The sequence below is a fragment of the Olea europaea genome, unplaced genomic scaffold, assembly GCF_002742605.1.
Source record: "Olea europaea var. sylvestris unplaced genomic scaffold, O_europaea_v1 scaffold236, whole genome shotgun sequence".
Classification (NCBI taxonomy): Eukaryota; Viridiplantae; Streptophyta; class Magnoliopsida; order Lamiales; family Oleaceae; genus Olea; species Olea europaea.
Window position 1 is genome coordinate 500,123 of NW_019241727.1, and position 21,252 is coordinate 521,374.

At 35.4% G+C, this 21,252-nt stretch overlaps 2 protein-coding genes and 1 pseudogene across 3 annotated transcripts; 1 reads left to right on the top strand and 2 right to left on the bottom strand.

Moving 5' to 3' along the window:
- Positions 1–6,275: 6,275 nt before the first annotated feature.
- On the bottom strand, positions 6,276–9,586 carry LOC111381721 (40S ribosomal protein S9-2-like). Its single transcript, XM_023005530.1, has 3 exons — positions 9,478–9,586; positions 8,374–8,755; positions 6,276–6,726 (listed from the first exon to the last, which is right to left on the bottom strand). The coding sequence occupies exons 1-3, from the start codon at positions 9,503–9,505 to the stop codon at positions 6,543–6,545; spliced, it is 594 nt and encodes a 197-aa protein (XP_022861298.1). The 5' UTR covers positions 9,506–9,586; the 3' UTR covers positions 6,276–6,542.
- Positions 9,587–9,889: 303 nt separating this feature from the next.
- On the top strand, positions 9,890–13,572 carry LOC111381711 (annotated as a pseudogene).
- Positions 13,573–15,132: 1,560 nt separating this feature from the next.
- LOC111381722 (ran guanine nucleotide release factor-like) lies at positions 15,133–19,255 on the bottom strand. Of its 2 annotated transcripts, XM_023005531.1 has the most exons (7): positions 19,059–19,254; positions 18,928–18,963; positions 18,699–18,836; positions 17,876–17,962; positions 16,409–16,456; positions 15,915–15,991; positions 15,133–15,665 (listed from the first exon to the last, which is right to left on the bottom strand). In XM_023005531.1, exons 1-7 carry the CDS (start codon positions 19,131–19,133, stop codon positions 15,518–15,520), a joined length of 609 nt encoding a protein of 202 aa, XP_022861299.1. In that variant the 5' UTR covers positions 19,134–19,254; the 3' UTR covers positions 15,133–15,517. The 2 variants fall into 2 exon arrangements, with proteins under 2 accessions (XP_022861299.1, XP_022861300.1); XM_023005532.1 differs by lacking the exon at positions 18,928–18,963 and having other exon boundaries at positions 19,059–19,255.
- Between the last annotated feature and the right edge of the window lie 1,997 nt (positions 19,256–21,252).

The following is a 21,252-nucleotide window of genomic DNA, read 5'->3' on the forward strand; positions in this document are numbered from 1 at the left end:
TCCCTCTTTCTATTTCTGTTTAGTCTCTTCTACAATGGCTGAAAAACAACCCAAACGCCGAAGAGGAAAATCCCATGAAGTCGATGACACAAACTCGAAGCGCCATAAATCATATGACAACATACTCAGCATTCTTGATGATGAAGAAGAAGAAGAAGAAGAGCTAAACCAAGACTTTTCAGCCATTTTCACAGCTCTCCAAGAAGATCTCTCCTCTTCATTGAGCTCTCCTCCATGCATGTACGATGAAGCTGGCCTGAAAAACAACAAGCCACCGACATCTCAACAAATTACAATTATTTCATAGATCTGAGGGTTGTTGGGGTTGACCATAGTATTAAGAATACAATTTGGAATAAACTCTTGGTTTCTATATGTTCTTGGAGAAAATTCTAGATCTGGGATCTGACAAGCTCGAACTCCAAAATTGTGTTCATAATAGCTGGTGATTTTTTGGTAAAATGAGTAATCTGGTGGTATATTTGCTAAGACCACCACTCTGGTTTGTGGTTTTCGAACCCTAGCTTATTTCTTGTATTTTCTTACAAACTATTTTTCTTTGATCTTTCTTATTTCTATCTTATGTAACTGTGTGTTCGGTTCTACATTATTATCTTGATCTCTGCTCCTTGATAATCACAACTTGTGTGTGTGTGTGTGTGTGTGTGTGTTGAACTATTCCTGGGTTGTGCTTTGACCTGAGAACGTGATTTTCACAGAATCCTAGTGAACATGGGGATTAGTTTTGGGAATGATCTATTATTATGTTTTTGAGTACACTGATCTTTGTTGATATAGACTTGTCTGTTCCTGCATTTGTGTTTCTTGATAATTCTTTGTTTGTTGAAACCTCTGCAGTGAAAGAAAACATAAAACCTTTTTGTTGTTAAGAAGTAGTCATTGATAAAATTCATTTTCATTTAAATAAAATGACTACTTTCACTTTGGAACTTGGTGTTTTTAATGGAAATGAGGACTTTCCCATCTTGCAACAAAAGATGAGGAGAGTCTTAGTTAAACAAAAAGTTTCTAAGGCAATCACTGCAAAATTTCCAGAGACTATGACTGATGATTAGAATAAGGAAACTGATGAGTTAGCCTATACTTCTATTATCTTGCATTTGTCTGATCAAGTATTAAGAAAGGTAGGAAAAAAGGATACTACAAAAGAATTGTGGGAAAGACTAGAAGAACTTTACCTGACAAAATCCCTGCCAAATAAGTTGTTTCTTTTGGAAAGATTCTTCAGCTTTAAAATTGATACTTCTAAGGACTTAGATGATAATCTAGATGTCTTCAATAAGTTAGTCCAGGATATCATTAATTCAGGGGATAAGGTATCTGAGGAATATAATGTCGTTTCCTATTAAATGCAACACCAGAAGTTTATAAGGATGTCAAATCTGCCATAAAATATGGCAGGGACACCTTAACACCTGATATTACAATAGATTCTTTAAGAAGTAAGGAATTAGAATTAAAAACTTAGAAATAAGGGAGTGTGTTTGAGAATTTCTTTGTGAGAAGTAGATCTCAGTTTAGGCAGAATATAAATTAGGAAGGTCAAAGTAGTTAGACAAACAGTAATAAGAAAAGGACAGGGGCAGGGGCAGGGGCAGGGGCAGGAGTAGATCTAAATCCATAACCAGAAAAAAGAAGTTTTATGGGTGTGGTAAAACTGGTCACTTTATTAAGGATTGTTATAAGAAGAATGAATTAATTAAAAGAAAAGAAAGTAGATGAAGGTAATATAGTGGAACCCGTTGAACCCAACACTGTTGATGTGTATGTTGTCATTGAGCCTAACATCGATCAAAACTCTGTTAATTTTGTAGATAACAGTGATCTGAACCAAGAATGGATCTTGGATTCAGGCTATACATTCCACTGGACATCTAGAAAACAATGGTTAGAAAACTTTAAAATAGTGGGTGGGGTGAAGTGGTTATGGAAAATAATGATGTTTGTAAGGTGGAAGGTATAGGTGATGTTACCTTGAGGTTTGACAGTGGATATATCTATACTCTTAAAAGGGTTAGATATGTCCCTAATTTGAATATGAACCTTATTTCTATTGGGAATTTAGATGACATGGGTCTGCAAGGTAAACTTGGAAATGACTTAATCAAAGTGATAAAATGTTCACTTGTCATTTTCAAGGGTTATAAAAGGAATGAAATATATGTCACTAAAGCTGATGCAGTCATTGATAATGTTGCTGAAGCTGCCAGTGCTGAATCTGACTCTACCTTGAAGTAGTATAAAAGGCTGGCTCGTGTGAGTGAGAAAGGACTTCAGATCTGCCATAAGAAGGGGGGTTTTGGTAAAGATTATATATCAAAAATTCCTTTCTGTGAAAATTGTACTTTAAGAATACAACACGTTACATTTTAATACTAGGCAGCACAAATCCACTTCTATTCTTGAATATATTCACATCGACCTTTGGGGACCTTCTTCCACCACCACTCAAGGAGGAAATAGATACTTTCTGTCCTTAATTGATGATTGTTGTACAAAAGTTTGGATTTATTTGCTTGGATAAAAATCTGAGACTTTTGAGAGGTTTAAATAGTGGATGACTTTGATAGAAAATCAAACATCCAAGAAAATTAAGATCTTTAGGACTAATAATGGTTTAGAGTTCTGCAATGCTAAATTTGATCAGTTTTGCAAGGAAAATGGAATCTAAAGACATAAAATAGTGCCTTATACCCCTCAAAAAAATAGGGTTGTTGAGAGGATGAATATGACCCTTTTACACAAAGTCAGTGTATGTTGGTTGGTTTTGGAGTTCCCAAACTACTTTGGGGTGAAGCTGTAATGACAACAACCTATATAGTTAATAAACTCCATCTAGTGCACTAGGAGGAAAAACACTTGAAGAAGTATGGTCTGGAAAAAGCCCAGAGTATTCCCATATGAAAATATTTGGCTGTGCAGCCTACTCTCATCATAGTATTGGTAAGCTTGAGCCTAGGGCTCAAAAGTGTGTTTTCTTAGGGTATCCTGATGCAATAAAAGAATACAGGTTATGGATTAAGGACCTAAAGAGTTTTAAAATAATTACCAGTAGGGATGTCATTTTTAATGAAAATGAAATGTCTTGTCTTAGTGGTAAGAGGAGAGAGAGAGAGAGAGAGAGAGAGTTGGAAGTTGGTGAAAGTAGTGGGACTAAGTTCCAGGTGGAGCCACAGTCCTCTTTTGACTCCACCCATCAGTTCCAGGTAGAGCATAGTGATAATGGTATAGAACCTGGCACTGTTGAACTTGAACCAGAGGGAAGTGCATAGGAAAATGAGAGTGAACCTCTAGAAACCCTAGATGACTATCAACTAACTAGAGATAGAGTTGGAAGGGAAATAATGAAGCCATCTAGATATAAAGATTACCTCTCTCTTGCAGTTTTATCCTATCAAGACCTAGCATTTAAGGAGCCAAAGTCTTATGATGAAGCCATAGCAAGTCGGTTGAGTAAACATTGGCAAGTGGCTATGGGAGATGAAATGAAATCCCTTTGGAAAAATCAGACCTGAAAACTTGTCATTAAGCCTAATAATAAATCTGTAGTGGTTGGTGTACACTTTGAAAAAAGGGGGTTCAGAAAAGCAACCTCTTAGATTTAAGGCAAGATTAGTTGTCAAGGGATTCACACAAAAACAGGGAGTAGATAACAATGAAATTTTTTCACCTATAGTAAAATATACCACAATCAGGGTAATGTTGGCTATTGTTGCTCATTATGACTAGCGACTAGAACAAATGGATGTTAAAACAGCCTTTTTGCATGGGGATCTAGATGAGATCATCTACATGAAACAGCCACATGGATTTATAAACAAGATTAAACCTGTCATGTGTGTTTGTTAAAAAGATCTTTATATGATTTAAAACAATCACCTAAACAATGGTATAAAAAGTTTGACAGGAATTCATTTGACCATGTATTTTAAAAGAAATAAATTTGGTGTTGTGACTGTTTATCTCTTATTGTATGTAGATGATATGTTACTCATTGGTATGATAGTAATTACATACATGACATTAAAAAGTCTTTAAGTTCTGAATTTGAAATGAAAGATTTGGAACATGTTGAACGAATTTTAGGTATGGATATTATAAGAAAAAGACCTAAAAGAGTACTTGTTTTGAAACAAACTTCCTATGTGGAAAAGGTGTTATCAAAGTTTTCTATGCATGAATCTAAATCTGTCAATCTGCCTTTAGTTTGTCACTTCAAATTAAGTAAAGAACAATGTCCTAAAAATGAATCTAAGGTTAAGTATATGGAAAATGTCCTCTATGCTAATGTTGTGGTGTCTGTGATGTACACTATGATATGTAATAGACCTGATGTGGCTCATGTTATAAGTACCCTTAGTCGTTTTATGGCAAATCCTGATTCTGAACATTGTACAACATTAAAATGGCTTCTAAGGTATTTGAAAGTATCTTCACACTTAGGATTATGTTTTAAAGCCTGTAATGAAAGGATTGTTTTTAAGGGATATGTCGATGCAAAATTTGCTAGGGACGGGGATGATAGGAAGTCTACAACTACATACATGTTTACTTTGTGTGGCACTTGTATTAGTCGGAAATCTCAACTTCGACAAATTGTTGCATTATCTACTACTGAGGCTGAATATGTAGCCACTTCTGAAGCTATTAAGGAGCCCTTATGGATAAAAGGATTATTAACTGAAATAAATCAGTTAAAAGAACCCGTAGTAGTGTATTCAGACAGTCAGAGTGCAATACATTTGTGTAAAAATCCTATTTTCCATGAAAGAACTAAACATATTGATGTTAAACTGCATTTTATTAGAGATGTAACCTCAAAAGATTTGTTACTTGAGAAAATTCCCATACAATACAATCCATCTAATATGAGAACCAAGGTATTGCCTTTAAACAAGTTTAAATCTTGTTTATAATTGTCGAATATTGATGTAGGTTAAATGCTTTGGTTTATGCAGGTACTTTAAACTTTGATGACCATTGGAAAGACTAAGGAGCCACTACTTTGTTGGATAAGTAGTATGCTGGGCTTTTAGTTTAACCACTGGCATCAAGGTGGAGATCTGTTAGGCTATGATGCCAAGTCCAGTCCAATATGTTTAGGCGATGATTAAATGGCCTATCGGCCCAAATAAAAATATACTGCCCGATAACGTGTGATGGATTGCCCACGACTTGAGCGCAATATTCGGCCAAATATTTTATGTATTCAAAGTGCGACTTTAATGTTGCTAAATGAAGGAGAAACACTAGTTGCTCTGGACCGTTAGATGATACCCCAGATCAATGGTTTGAGATTTTAGTATAAAATGGGTCCTTTCTTCCAATCCTAATCGGTCGATTCATTCTTTGTTGGTGTAGGTGTCTCTAAAATCTTCAACCTATTCGTCTTCACTCTTTTTTCTGGTTTTCCTTCCTCTGAGTAATTAAGGGTTGTTTTCTCTGTATGAGATTAAAATCTTTGTGATTTTTGGTTTGAGTAAGACCATAGATCTGGGGTTGAGTTCTTTCTGGTTCATCGAAATGACTCTTGTTTCGTATCTCGAGTTGTGAGGGTTTTTTGGGTCTGTTCGGTGCCTCTGTGAAAGATACAGAAGGGTACAGTGTTTGAGCCTAAGATCGGTGAAATCTTTTATACTGGTTGGTTAGGTTTTTGTTCGAGTGTTGTCGATGTAGTATTTCTTGGCTACTAAATCTGTTGTATTCTTGGGTCTTATGTACTAATACAAACAAAACTACAAACTCCATTTTTGGTGCTTTTTCGTTAATACCTTTAAGATTCAGTCTTGAGATCATAATCAATTGATTCTTCGAAATGCCTAAACTCTAATTTTTCATAAGGTGTCTATGAAGTCTTGTAAGCAATCTGGTTCGCTGAGATTAGAATGACATCTAATCGTCTTTTTTCACACTAGGATGAATTTCTTATAGCTTTTCCTCTAGATTGCTTTTTGTAATAATTACAAGGTGTTGCAATTATCTTTCCCACTTGTTTTAGTTGAATTTTCCTTTCGATCAATATATTTTTGCTTTTAAAATAGAATATTCGACTATGATTCCCGGAAATACGAGTTTTCATGATCAAGTTAACAAAGACCATACCCTAAAAAGAGTTTTGCAATAAACTTAAACGGTGAAGTTAAATTATCATATCACCTTATTTGATCAACTTTGTGAAGCTAGAATTTGCATATCAATTGCTTCGCCGATGTTAAAATTTCGTCATATAGATCCAGAAAAATTAAGGCCCCCTTTGTGGCCTCAAAATAATAATGCAAATTCCCAAAATGAAATGATAATATTCATATAGTGAATTGAATACAAAACCAACAAAAATATAGTTTTATGGTATCGTAAGAAAAATCACCTTACTGATTTGAAGACCATTTCAAAGAAAGTTAATCTTTAATATCTTAGGAGAGAAATCACTAACAGTTTAGTTTATTTAAGACACTAAGAGCAAAGACAAACTAAGATGCAGCTTCCTGGCATTAACATTAACCACATAAACTATTGAGCCTTCACTCTTCATCATCTTCATCACCATCACCACCGGAAGCCTTCTTTGCAGCTGCTTTCTGGTTCTTTCTCTTCACTCTACCAGGGCGGCCACCACCAAATGGACTTGTAAGAGAGAAATCAATGTGCTTCTGAGAATCCACTCTCACCATAAAAGAGGGCACGTTGACAACTTGTCGACCAACCCTGCAGTAGTAAATACAAATTAACGTCAATATCGATAGCAATACAGTCGAGATTATTGACAGTTCCAGAAAGACGGACACAAAACCATGAGCTAGATAAAAATAATAAGAGACAAGAATTGAATTAAGATTGGACGTAAGTAACTAGCATATGTCAGTGGAACAGCACCAGAATCTGCACAGTCCATTCATCTCTTGAGTTACATAGGCAATAAAGGCCAAAATACATAATTCAATGTATTACAGAGGATGTTCTAATGAGAAATAAACATATAAGAGAACAAATGTAAGCACCTCATCGGCTCATACATAAATCTCAATTTCAGACTGGTCAACTTCTGACCTCTGATGCTCGGACTCTTCGAAATAGTTGAAGTACCTGTGTCGAACACGACACGACATGGGTATGGATATGAGATATACGTCGGATCCTCCAAATTTTAATCGGACACTTCGTTTTTGCTTTTCTTCTTTCTTTCTTTTTTTTCCTTTCCTTTTCTTCTTTCCCATTTCTAATTAGTTCTCCACTAAGTCCAAATTATAATCAAGTCCCTTATTTGCTATTTTATATAACATTTAATAATGTCTATAATTGAAAACTAAACCCCAAAATCTATTTTAGTCGTCTCAACTCCTTATTCAATATCCATTTCCTTCTTTGTGAATAATAGATTTTGATCTATTCAAAATGACTTCTTGATTTAGTAAAAAAAAATTGAACCTTGAAAGACATATCCACGTACCTGTGTCCGAAAATTGGGCTCCTTTTAACCATGTCCCCGTATCCTATATTTTAGAAAATAAAAGATCCGACGCCTAAATATGTACCCATACCGGATACCTGCACCTGAGTCCGAGCATCATAGCTTCTGACTATTCAATCTTATTGCTCATCTTTTTCAGTCAAATTTCCTAAAATGCAATAATGCTCTTCAATTAAAAGCATGGTGTGTATTTCCAAGAGTCGAGATACTAGGGCAGAGCATCGACAAGATTCACTGCAGACAATCTATAAGAAATATAAAATTCTTATAAATACAAAATCACGGAAATTATAGAAGAACCAAGAGAATATGAAGCCAACTCTTCAATACAATATTAACCAAAGATTAAGACTGCATACACAACATTATTCGATTGCATAATGCTACTTCATGTCAATATCCAAATCTCACTATTCTGTTGTTTAAGTGCAAACAATTTATTTTATTTTATCTGCTACTGCTGCTGCTGCTGCTGCTACTACTATTATTATTATTTATTTTTATGACCGTGGGAGTCCGAGCCAACTTACGCACACCTCGACTAATCCCACGAGACCTTGAAATTTATAGTCGGATACTCACCTTAATAGCCTTAAGGAGGCTCAAACTAGTGACATTGGGGAGCAAATCCAAAGCACTGAACTATCCCCCAGGATTAAGTGTAAACAAAATTGAAAGTCACAATGTGTATGATACACAAGTGAAAGCTAGAACCAAACCGTATAACTTATCATACCTATAAGAATAGACAATTTAGTATATGCAAACAAACATCCATTTATAAATGAAATTCATCATACGCCAATAATGTTTCCAGTAAACATATGATATAGAAGTCAATATGGGTGCGAAACCAATCATTAAAACCGACAAATCGTCCGCACCTGATATGCCTTTGCCTTATGAGCACTCTGGCATGGTGGATTGTCTTGGCCATACCAGCCTTAAACACAAGGGTTTGCAGGCGCCGCTCAAGGAAATTCTCTACCGTGAGTGCCAAGACGTAATCGAGCTTGTTCTGGCTCTCATCCAGCAGCCCATACCTGTTCATCCTCCTCAGAAGAGCTTCACCCTCAAAAATACGACGAGGATCCTTCTCATCAAGAGTCAGAAGATTTCTAGCAGCATTTCTGATGCGGCTCAGTGCATACTGAACCCTCCAGAGTTCCCTCTTGCACCTAAGTCCATATTCTCCAACAAGCTTCAGCTCAGCATCTAGTCGCTCCTTCTCATATGGACGACGGGGCTTCTTGAAAGTCTTCCCATCTGTAATTATTCATGCACATAACAGTTTAGTAGCAATTTAACCATGATATAGCTAATAATCAGAGAACAGGCCAGGGGAACCCCTTCTCTCTCTACGAAAAATATAAACTAGCATTAAACAATCTTTATTCATTATATCGAGTATCTAAAGGCTTCAAGCAAATCTCAATCAATACACTATTGCAAACTTCACATCCGAATTTTTGTGAGAGAGTTAATTATCTCATACAAGTACATAGTCCTAATATTCTCACGTATTCTCAATAGAAACCAAAATAATCCGCAAGCCTATCAGCAAAAAAATGTTCCAGTACTTTCAACAAAGAATGAAGCAGAATAAAAGATTTTTCCTTTTATGACAGCATATGCTTTATCCTAATTTTTTACACGGTCTTTAAGTTTTTAGGTAAACAAAAAACAAATTTTTTTATAAATTATAAAAAGATACATCTAATAATAATGCAAACATTAAGATTACTGATAATGCAGTCAATACTACTTAAAACTAAATATTATTTACATACATTCAAGCTTGTAAACAGAAATCGGGAAAAAATCACAAAAATGACACCATTGGATATTGAACAGCTCAAAACGCGAGATGATGAAAAATCCTCGAAGATCAACAAGGCAATAAACATCAAAATGCAGGCTCCCATGTATAAATCACAGATATGAGTATTACTCTGTATATAACACTAAATGACGGGTAAGATGCTTACAGTTGCGGTAAAAAGAGACGTGCACCATTTTTCTTGACCGCCACTGATTCTATCTTCAATCCGGCGATCTCTTACTGCTGAAGGCAACAGGAATTAGGGTTTCAGCGTTTCAACAAAAAGTTTGTAAGGGCTATTTATCTATTAGTTGTTTCATGCCAAAACCCTAATGGGCCTTAAAGTTCAGTCGAAATAGTGTAAAATTTATAATATGGGCTTCAGCCCAATAGTTATTACTTAATTGTTTTTGAAATTAGAACAAAAAAATTAATTGCCAATTAGTGGGAAAGTGGCATTGTCGAATGAGGAGCTACCACCTTATCGGGTGGCCCACCCTCATCCCATGAGGTGAGACCACCTTGAGACTTAAGGTGAAAAAAGAGAAAAAAATCAAGTCCCGAGATGGTCTCACCTCATGGGTGATAATGGACCACCTGATGAGGTAGTAGCTCCCCATTCGATGGTCATACCACGTAGAACGGTGTAATCGTCCCATCGAAATTTTCTCAATTTATAGACTCGTTGTTGTTCTTAGAAAACCTAGTTGGAATTTTTCGTTTGTCGTACCATAACCACAAAATTGGCAATGACGAGTGGAACGACGCATGGGAAACGTCTCATAAACCTATTCTTTCGATGTGGTATTCAAACCCTCATAAGTTTCATTGGAACCACCACCTCTTCAAACATCGGCTCCCACGTAGGACAGGTGCCCATACACCAACCAAGATTTGAGACTTGAAGCTTGTTCTGATACCAATTCATAAAACTTGAATGATTCATACCTCATAAGTTAAACAAGATGATGTAGAGAAATTGCTCGATAGCTACTCTGAGTAAGCACTTCAACCATGATCCATCACTTTTAACGAGTGCATTGAATTTGCCATCATATTTTATTCAGTGTTCTTATTCAGTGTTCTTATTCATAGTACCCCAAGCATGATTTCCTTTCCACATTGTGCAATGGTACTGCAGTATTAACTTGTCTAGTGTGAATTTATGAACATCGGCTTGATTATATGTTATCAATGTTGATTTGTTAATTAATAACCCAACTTATGTTATTTGAATGCAAATTGCCATGTGTAGTAGTGAAAGGCAATTCAATGTTGATACTTTGATTCCGTTTTGCTGAAAATGTGTTGGCAAGTTGTACCTGTGCGCAAGTAATCTTCATTTGTCTTTTAAGTTTATGTGTTTAGGAGTTTGCTAGGGTGGAATTTATTCAAATTAATTGCTGTTTGTTAGTGCATTTGATGGATTAAGCCAAAATATTTACTTGTCCAAATGCTTGATTTGTGTCAAGACAGATAGCTAGGTAGGTAGTTGTTCCAATTAGACTAGTAGGAAGTGCTGCTATGGAACTAACATAATAGATTGATCAAAAACTGCAACCTATATATTTGCTGCTATTATTCGTTTTTATGTTGCAGTTGTTCTTTGAGTTATCTATTTTTTATTTTTTTATTTTTTATTATTATTTTTTTTACAATTTTTTCCAAGTTTCTAATAGGTAAGATCAAGATAGGATAGGTAAGAATGGTATTGGATGGGTTTCTTCTCCTTTCAGTTGGGAGTTGGTAACGGGCATGGTTCATTTTGGAATTTGTTGACCCAAAAATATGTTGTCAACAGATGTCGGACTCACCTGCGCACACGTAAGCGAAAATTCAACACGCTAAGACATGTGGACAGTCTAAAACAGACGGATAACGGGCGTGGAAGTAGCTCAACGGCGCAGGTCGAGAGCATTCGGAATCCGACGGGATGTTCATAGACCAATTGTACAATAATTACCAATCGATGTTTGTAAATGTGTATGTAAAAATGTGTAAACTTGTATTGTGTTGCAAGATAATAAGAGAGAATTAAGTAAAGTATTGTTCTTTGTATTGATTCTGACATTAGCCTTTTTATGGGATATATGGGGGAATATTTATAGTGTCACTAGTTAAATTGTGACCCCTGGTTCGGGGTACACGTGGCCTCGTCTAGACAATTTACATGTTAAATTGTAGGCATCAGCTGCACCTAGTCTGCTATACATTTATTGATTGGCAGAGTCGCCTCTACTAGTGACAAGACTTAACATTTACACTCATGACAAACGTCATATCAATCATTCAAGTAAGATCTTTGTGCATAAGATCTCTTAGGAGAAGTGTCTATGGAAGATGCTGCTTTGTGATTCGGAGGTTGCTACCTCGGCTACTGAGCTTCGGCCAACATGACCTCCTCCATTCACATAATACTTCCACGTCAGGGCTTCGGCTCCATTTTCATGGTGCTTCCGCATTATGGCCTCAGCTACTTTTCATAGTGCTTCGGCATGAGACCCTCGGCCACTTTCACAGGGCTTCGACATGAGAGTCTTGGCCATACATACCACCTCAACTGGAGTGACACGTGATTCGGGATGAGTGGGCCATAGGCCCTAGTGAGTTGGTCAAGTGTGTCAACAGAATTGTTTTGCCTTAGATATGTAGCTATCTAATCGAGTATGTCTGCTATTGAATATCTTAGGCAATATAGCTAGAAAGTCTCTCATATTGGGAGACTGTCTTCCGTTCCTTCTCAAATTAATGTAAGACACTTTCTTTTTCCATTTTTCCCCTTTCAAAAAAGACATCGAATTTCCACCTCCAAAACTAAAGTTGCTTGTTTGAATTGTTTTCCTTTGATTATTTATTACTATAAATACATTAACCATTTGCAGTGACATTGCATTGACATATTCTTCTAGTAATCAAGCCTCACCACGATGTGCCTCACTTGGTTATAAATAGTGTCTTAGCGAAGTTTGCTCGTAGAAGTTTGAAGATTGGGGGTTCTGGGAACACCGTGTTAAATAACCTTTTTGGGTTCAATCAATACATGATGTTTGATTCAGCCAACAATGATTTGGACTATTCAAAAATTCCTATTACTGATTTCAAGAACAAACCTGATGGTTGGAAAACAACATCAAAATCTCCAGATGGTAATTTTTGTGGGAGATGTCACAGAGAGAAGAAGACATCCTGTTTCAAGAATTTGAGCGTCGTATTACATTCAACAAGTTCCAGTTTTGTCTATGATTGAATTGTTATAATCAATGTTTGCAATGCTACATCTTCGACATTTTCAACTATGATGCAATGGAGTATACAATTGAAGAATGCCATGTCTTACTTTACCATATGATTAATTTGCAAAATGATAGTTCAAATTCTTTTTAGCCTGTTATGCTGCGTCTTGCATTTCTTATATTTAGTGATTTTGGGGAAAGCATATGTCAGGAAAAAATGAAAAGAAAGAAGCAAATTTTTATGCTTTCGCCCTTTAATTATCTGTTATCCATAGTAGTCCAAAATGGCTAAGATGTCAATTCTGTGTTTTTATACAAACATATCTCGTCTTACCTATAGATGACAAGGTGGTTGACAAAAATTGGACTAGGAGAGGCTAAAACGCAAGATGAATTTCACTTTCAATTTATAGAGATTGACTCAAATAGCCTAGTTGCCCACTGGGTGTGTTGAAAGAACTCAACATCTGGAGCTCAGGTGGTTAGGTACTTTTTGAGTCTCATTATCATTTCATGCTTGAGAGTGTATGCTTACCTATTAATAACCATATTCAGAAAGAAATCGAGGCCCGAAAGAGAAAACCCTTGAATTGTTGGGGGGAAAATGTAAAATATGGTTAACCTTTCATTCAGACTTCAGGTCCAGGGTCTTGCAAAATTTTGTAATTTATTGCACTTTTCTCGTCGATGATTTTGTGACGCCAATGTACGTGTTAGATATTTGGAGGCCTCCCGATGAATAATTTTTTTCTTACAGGTTTGACATTGTTTATATCCACGTGTTTACATTCTTTTTTCTCTCTTTCTGAAACTACCTAATTTTTCGTATTCGGATAGCTAGTTTTATAAAGAATCACATATTTAGCCGAAGAAGGTCTATTGATGGGTGGAAGTACATGATAGAGGACATTGGACCAAATAAAAAGAGAAGCGAGGGCAGTGTGTCAAGGTTGCCCAGTGTATCAGATGAACCAACTCAACCTTTTAGAAAGGAAAAAACACCAGTTACCAGCACTTTCCACTCCTAGTGGGGGAAGATAAAATTTTTTCTGCTTTTATATTTTGTAGTAGGAGTCTCATCATGTTGTAATTATTATTAGGGGAAAATTGTAGCAGAAGCCCCAAGCTTTTGAAACGTTAGCAAATTTTCTCCAAATCTTTGATTTGTTGCAACCGTCACCCCTAACTTTTGATTCGTTGCAGCCATCATCCCTAACCTTTCCAATCGTTGAAGGTAAAACCCTTTAGGATGGTTTCCATCCAAAATTCCGTCAGTTGACCAGAAATTTAATTTTGACAACATTTTTAATATTTTTAAAAAGGGCAAAAGAGTAATTTTCGATTTATTCTACTAAAAATAATTAATTTAAAATATAAGAAATAAAAAATTAAAAATCCATACTCATCTTCTTCACCCACCCACCCCCACCCAACCTCAACCCAAAATCCACCCTACCAACACCTCCACAACCACCTGATACCGGCCACCATAATCCAACCCATCACAATCACCACCCAACAAGCCGTTTCTCTTAATTTTTTTTTGACAAATATTTCATTAACATAAAACCAATATCACTATATCACATCAATCTCAGATTTGAAACAATTCAAATTGCCAAAGACTTCATTCATTTTCCCAAGAAATCCAACTTATTTACTTGTTTACCACAATTACGATTTAGCCCCCATTTTCCAAATATTCTATTAACAGCAGCCAATGAGCTAATATCATTATATAAATATTATATAAAAATATTCTGAAATGTGGCAGCGTTAGAGAAAATGCTTCGATCGGGAGAGGCGACGATGGTGAGGGGGCAGCAGTACCAGTACCACCAACATCAACTTATCAAAATCTAATGAAATGGCAAATATAGCTTTAGTCCATTCATTCAACTATAAAAGCATGATTTTTGGGGTTTGAAATTGGAAATTTCTGAATTTTTTGGAGTTGGTGGTGGAGGTTGTAGAGGTTGGGTGGTGGGTTGGGTGGTGGAGGTTGTTGGATGACGATCATGATAGGGTAGATGATGGTGGCCGATAGTAGGTAGTCGTGGAGGTGGAGGTGGCGATGGTCGGGTGGATTTTGGGTTTGGGGTGGGGTGGAGGTGTGTGAAGAAGATGAGTGTGTTTTTTATTTTTTATTTCTTATATTTTAAATTAATTATTTTTAGTAGAATAAATTGAAAATTACCCTTTTGTCCCTTTTTAAAATATTAAAAATATGGTCAAAATTAAATTTCAAGTCAACTAACAAAATTTTGAATGAAAACCATCCAAAAGAGCTTTACCTGCAACGTTTGGAAGTGTTAGGGGTGATGACTGCAATAAATCAACAAGTTTGAAAAAAACCTGCTAATGTTTCAAAGGTTTAAGGCTTTTATTGCAATTTTCCCTTATTATTAGCATGTACACATTCATTTTTCCTCTAATATAATTATGAAGAAATTCTGACAGTTTTTCTCCGTTTAAAGATTCTTTTTGCATTAGTTTTGTTCTTAGTTCTAACAATTTTGAATTATTAAATAGGAGATATAAAGTATTTGTCCATTGGACACTGTTGTGAATGAAACAGAACAATGGAGTATGAACAGAAAATATCAAGTTTTGCATACACAATCGGCACCAAATTAAACGAAAATGCACAACTTGTAGATACAAGCGGTGCGTGGATGACAAGTAATTACTATCAGAAGTTCACTTCAAAGTTCAAACAAAAGCCTTAATGAGGACACTGAAGAATGGTGACCTATAACAAGAACTCACAAATATCCAGTAAAAGTATAACTATCCTCAAATATTTAGTTATACCAACTAAAATATTTTCAAGGGCCCAAAGCCAAGCAACTTCTTTTCCTCTGCCAAGTAAAAAAATTTAACTTGAAGAGGAATCTGGTCTAAGACAGGAAATAAAAGCCGCGCCATCGGGATAATTAGAGATTTGTTTTTGCTGGCATCCTCCAAAACTTATCAAGCAATGGGACCAAAAAGGCTCCAATCATTCACCTTGAAACTAGAAACAGCAAGTTTGAACACCTCAGCCATTGGCATACATCCAGATTGACCAGCAGGTACAGCCAAACCAGCCCCAACTGTGCTAGCACTTTCACTCAAAGGACTACAAGAACAGAAACAAAGCAGATGAAAGAGTATATTGGGTGCATCTCAACTAGTCTTTCTGCCAAAAATCAATTAGAGATCCTTAGTAGTAATACATCATTCTTATCTTTCCTTCCAGGTGGAAAAAAGAAAAGAAAAAAAAGTTGCAAAACCAATGTTTTTCCATTTTGATTGGGGAGAGTTAATATGTGCAGCAGAGAAATAAACATAGTGATAGAATTGGCAGATGAAAGTTTTTGCCACTTACTTTATCAACATAGGCTCATAGGCAGTGATCAGAACATCTGTCCCAACTTCCTTAAGTCGCAAATTCGCCAAATAGACCTGGAGAAACCACATTTAGATTGCACAAAACAGCTTAAATGCAGATAGGGTTTAGATTTCCCAGTTTGAACTGGGAATTCAAACCGAAGAAGATAGGTTTGGTTTGCTTAATAAGTTACAAAAATCAGTTAATTTTTGTCTTGGTTTTGCTAAGTATCTGAATGTATATACAAAATGTTTTGACAGCTTATTTATTTATCCAGTGTCTATATCCCCACCAACCTCCTTAGTATCTTGTCTCTTTCATTAACTCACTAGCAGGCACCCATACATCCAGAAAACATCGCTCCACATTCTTTCAGTTGTCAAAAAGACATACTGCAATCAGTCCATATTTTAAATCCGAAATGCACGTGGCCTGACCCTATTTGGTCCCCTGAATATAGAAGTGCTTTAAAGAAGAGAGAAGAAATTTACCTTCACGATATTTTGCGCTTCCCTTCCTTGTCTTCCCTTAGATATGGCCTACAAAGGAAGTGCATCAATTAGCAAAAGAATATAGACATTCCCAACATTATAGATTAGTCAATGAAGGCAATGACTGAGCCAGGGAAATCTTGGACTTCACAACAGTATGATTTTATCATAATCTCAACTCATTTGTACTAACTACAGTGGTTGAAAGTTTTACAAATCTTTGTATTCAAGGCAGAAACTTAATTACATTAATGTTGTGTGAATCATTGTTCCATCCCAATTACTTGTCCTTTCCACGAGATAAGTTATAATCACAATATATATATATATATATATACACACGAGGAATGAATGCTCTTTAAGCGAATATATGAAATAATCGTTAAAATTTCAAAAAGAGCTCAATAAATTTCATTTTTATTAAAAGGAGAAGGAAAAAACAGAGCATGGATACAGTTTCTTGTAGAAGTTGGTGAAAAGAGTCAAGTTGGAGAGCTAACACTACTCTCTCATAGTTCACATCAAATACAAAATAGGAACATGCAAGGACTTAGGGTTGGGGCAAAACTCTTGAATCAAACTGAACTAAATCGAATCGAGCAGTTCTTCTTAAGTTAAATATCTGAACGAGTATCTGAATTGAGAATCAACGGGTTCAGTTCGATTCTCGGTTCTAAATGAAGAACTGAAGAACCGAATAAAAACCGAATATTCCTAATTTTTTTAATTAATTTATTTTAAATATGTCAAATTATTTTATTTTAAATAAATAAATTTGCTAACTAGTTAATTTAGCCCAAACCCAAAAATATGATTTTCTTATTTTTAATTTTCAGTTCAAGCCCAACTTTATCAAATTGACCTAAGTTTTATCAAAAACTGTCTATTGTAGTTTTATTTCTACTGTTCTGGAGACATCGAATTGAAGCTTGATAGTGTCTCTCTTAATTATTATTAGCTCGCAATTTTCCCCTTCCCGTGATTGTAACAATCAAAACTATGAAGAACTCAATAAAAAAAAAAGGCAAAAGACATAAGATAAGACTACGTTAACTTGTAAGTGCTAAAATTAAACATATCATTCGTAGAATTAATGTAGCTTTGTAAATATTAGAAAAAAAATAAATTATATTACAGAACCTAGGAACCAAATAGAATCAAATCGAACTGAACTGAATGGAATAGAACTCGAACCCAAACTCAAACGGTTCCATAATTAAATTTGGACTCGACGGTTCCGCTTACTAAGGACTCGAAAATTTCGGGTTCAGTTCAGATCTCCTAATCGAACCATGCCCATCCCTACAAAGAGTTCTAACGTGCTTTCCCAATTACCCTATGGCACAATGCCTACTATGCAGTTGCTTGCCACCAATGAAGAAGCTAAAATATCAGCGAAACAAAAGTCAAAATTAAAAAGCCCAAAGTATGTTCCCATATATATACATAATTCAAAATATTGCTTACCATTTGCCCTGTAGCAGTTGTAACAACAGCAGGTATGTTTCTGTATTGCAACCCATCAGCCTGGAATACCCCTGACTGCTCAAGTACCTGAAAATATAAAATCCTAAGCTCATTATAATGAATTTACTATCCCATATTGCTCAATACCATTAATAAGTTAATAAGAAAAAGTAAAGACAAAAGGTTAGGCAGCAGAACCTATAAAACATATAGGAATTCGAAGTTTTACATTTTTATAAACAGTTATTGCTGTACAGATTATTAACAAAAACTTGGTAAATTATATGTTGCTTCACTACAACTGAACAAGAGGTTCAATAAGCAGGTGAAAAACTGAACCATGTAAAACCTTTGCAATAACATTTATCCCCTGAATAAGATACCGTATTACAAGACTTTTCCATTAAAGCCTCAATAAAATTCTACGATCAAGAACTGCATATGAGAAAATCCAAAAAAGGTTTGCCTTTGGTGATTAAGTTGAAATTTAAGAAATCCCCAGGAAGAGAAAATGTGTTCTAGCCATTAATGCTAGTGTAATTCCCGCTGCCCTCTCAACCATCAAAGTTACAGCCACACCACGTCGACCACAATCCTATGGGTGCAGATTGGAGGAAACTAATTGATCTCTCTCTAGAAAATTGTTGCCTAAGAAATTTGTAATCAAAATGAGTCTAACAGCACAAAATTCAAGTGTCATTTAACCATCACAGTTCAATACATGGTCAGTAGCTAGCTGGATAATTTGTGATTGATCAATCAAGATTCAATAATACCACCGGTGACTTCAAAGTCAGAACAAAATGGAAAATTCAAATTTTACCATAGTTCCCTCGGCATCTTGTTCATTGGCAAGGTCTTGAAGAAACCAAGTGGCGCTGCCCTGATCCGGCACATCAGCCTTCAAGTCCAGCAGTTCAAATATTAAGCTCTCGTCGCGTGTGGGGTCCACAAATACCTCCTACAATCAAAAGGCAAATCATAATTGCATCACCAGAAACATGAAAATACAAAAAACAAAAAATTTCGACGATCTTCCTTAATTAACTAACCTGATGATCAGGAACTTCACGAATAGTACTCACATCCTTTAAAATGAATGTCAGCACAAGAACAAATTCATCAGAAACATTATTTTTCAATATACCAACAAATTAAAGGAAAAACGAAAGAAATTACGAGCCTGGAAGCGGAGGGGGAAGGTACTGGTGATGGCGCCACCAAATATTGCGCGTTCGGAGGTAAAATCTTCAGGCATCTTGATATTATTTTGGCAAAACTCCGAAAAATTACAGCTAATTCTTTGAGAAATTGTGAAAGAAAGTGGTAGAAGAGTCTGGTGCCTGGTGGGTTTGGGGTTTATAGCTTACACAGTTTACGCGTCGCTTAACTCTAATGGGGTACTTTTTTAAATGGCTTGGTCAAACAACCAATTTTTCATTTTGATCATTTTTTTTTTTTTTTTATTCATCACATTGACTTATTGTCATTAAAAAGACAATTCTATCCTTATTCATGTTTGATAATTACAAAAGTATATCAATTGTTTAAAAGACAATAATACCCTTAATAGTTTAAAAAAATTCTGTTACTTCCATACGTAAATTTCAAAATCAGTTTTGGTTATCAGTTTTTCCAATACAGTAAAAAGGAATTTTTTCCTTTCATCTGCTAAAATATTGAAATCTCCCAAAATTATCAAAGGTTCAAAAAAGAAACAATACTCACAGTCGGCACTGAAAATTGGTAAGTGTAAATACGTATTTTGAATTTTGTTTTAGTTAAATTTACTGTTTGAATCTGTAAATAATTATTTTGAGAGAGGCAGATGAATTTTACAGTATTTAAACACATATTTATAATTTTTTATAGCAAAAACAACAAAAAAATTTATCTCTGTATGCATATATTTTACAGGAAAAATTTATAGGTGTCTGTAAAATAAATATTTAAACAATATTTCGTTGAAAAGGGAAAAAATAAAAAATTCGAGCATAAATTTCAGATGAAACGGACGAAAAAAGCTGGGTCAAATGTTGGCTGGAAAACAGCCGGCCCAGCCCTTTTTTTTTTCCCCTTTCAGATTTTAGAATTTATTTGTTCATTAATATATGTTTATTGAAATAAATATTAATGAATATTTAAATACTAATTGAAATAAATATTTTTGAAACAATTAAAATAATCAATGAATTATTTAAAGTATTAAATTAAATTAAATATGAAATGAACAATTTAAAAAATTATATATTAATTCCTTATTTTTAATTTGTGGCAGATATGGCATCAGCATGTGTCCCAATTTGTTACTTTGGTGAATTTCAAATGAATGAAAATGCTCAGTGGGAATGGAAATGGATGAGTGAAGGAGATGTGGTTAAAACAATTTTTATAATAAGGAGTACATCGTTCGCAGAAATGTACAGTGATATACAAAACATGCTTAACGTCGATCCTTCTCAATACGATATGGAATTGAGATTTTTGTTTAATAAGTATTCAACCATTTCAATTCCACCTATGAAAGTTACTTCTGAAGTGGAAATGAAACATCTAATTAAATTGAACCAAGGCTGGAAGTCGACTCCTATTTGCGTAACTTTATTGGGGAAGAATGTCCACGAGGGTGAACACGAAGTTTCAAATGAAGAGAATCGAAATGTAAATGATGTTTGGAATACAATTCAGATTGTTTGTGAAGATGATGTGGTTATTCCCGAGACCACTGCTACTCACCATGGTCACACTGTTACGCACAGAATTCCATCGATAGTTGAAGACAGCGAGAATGAAAATGCATTTACAAACGAGGATTTGACTGCTTTATCTCGTAGGAGACATGAGTCGGATGGGAGCTCACAGGCCAGACCGAGTACACAGTCCTCTAATTGTTCGCATGTAGTTCCCGATGATGAAGATGTATATGTCGAGCAACTATTCGAATCAAAGAAAGAATTGCAGAAAGCTATGCACCGGATTATTTTAAAACATAATTTCGAGTTTAAAGTGAAGAAATCAAACAAGTCGTTATACACAATTATCTGCGTTGACGACAGTTGCCATTGGCGTTTACGAGCGACTAAAATGGACACGAATGAGTTCTTTGTAGTCCGTAAGTATGCACGGGAACATACTTGCGAAGTGGGTATTCGTCGAAATGATCATAGGCAGGCCCGATCATGGTTCATTGGTCGAGAAATAGTGCCCAAGTTCCAGGATCCACGAACGATCTACAGACCTTCGGACATCATTAATGATGTTCGACGAGAGTACGGGGTGGTCATGAGCTATCAGAAGGCTTGGAAGGCTAAAGAATTTGCATTGGAGGATTTGATGGGTTTGGCTGAGGAGAGTTATGCTAAATTAGCCAGGTATTT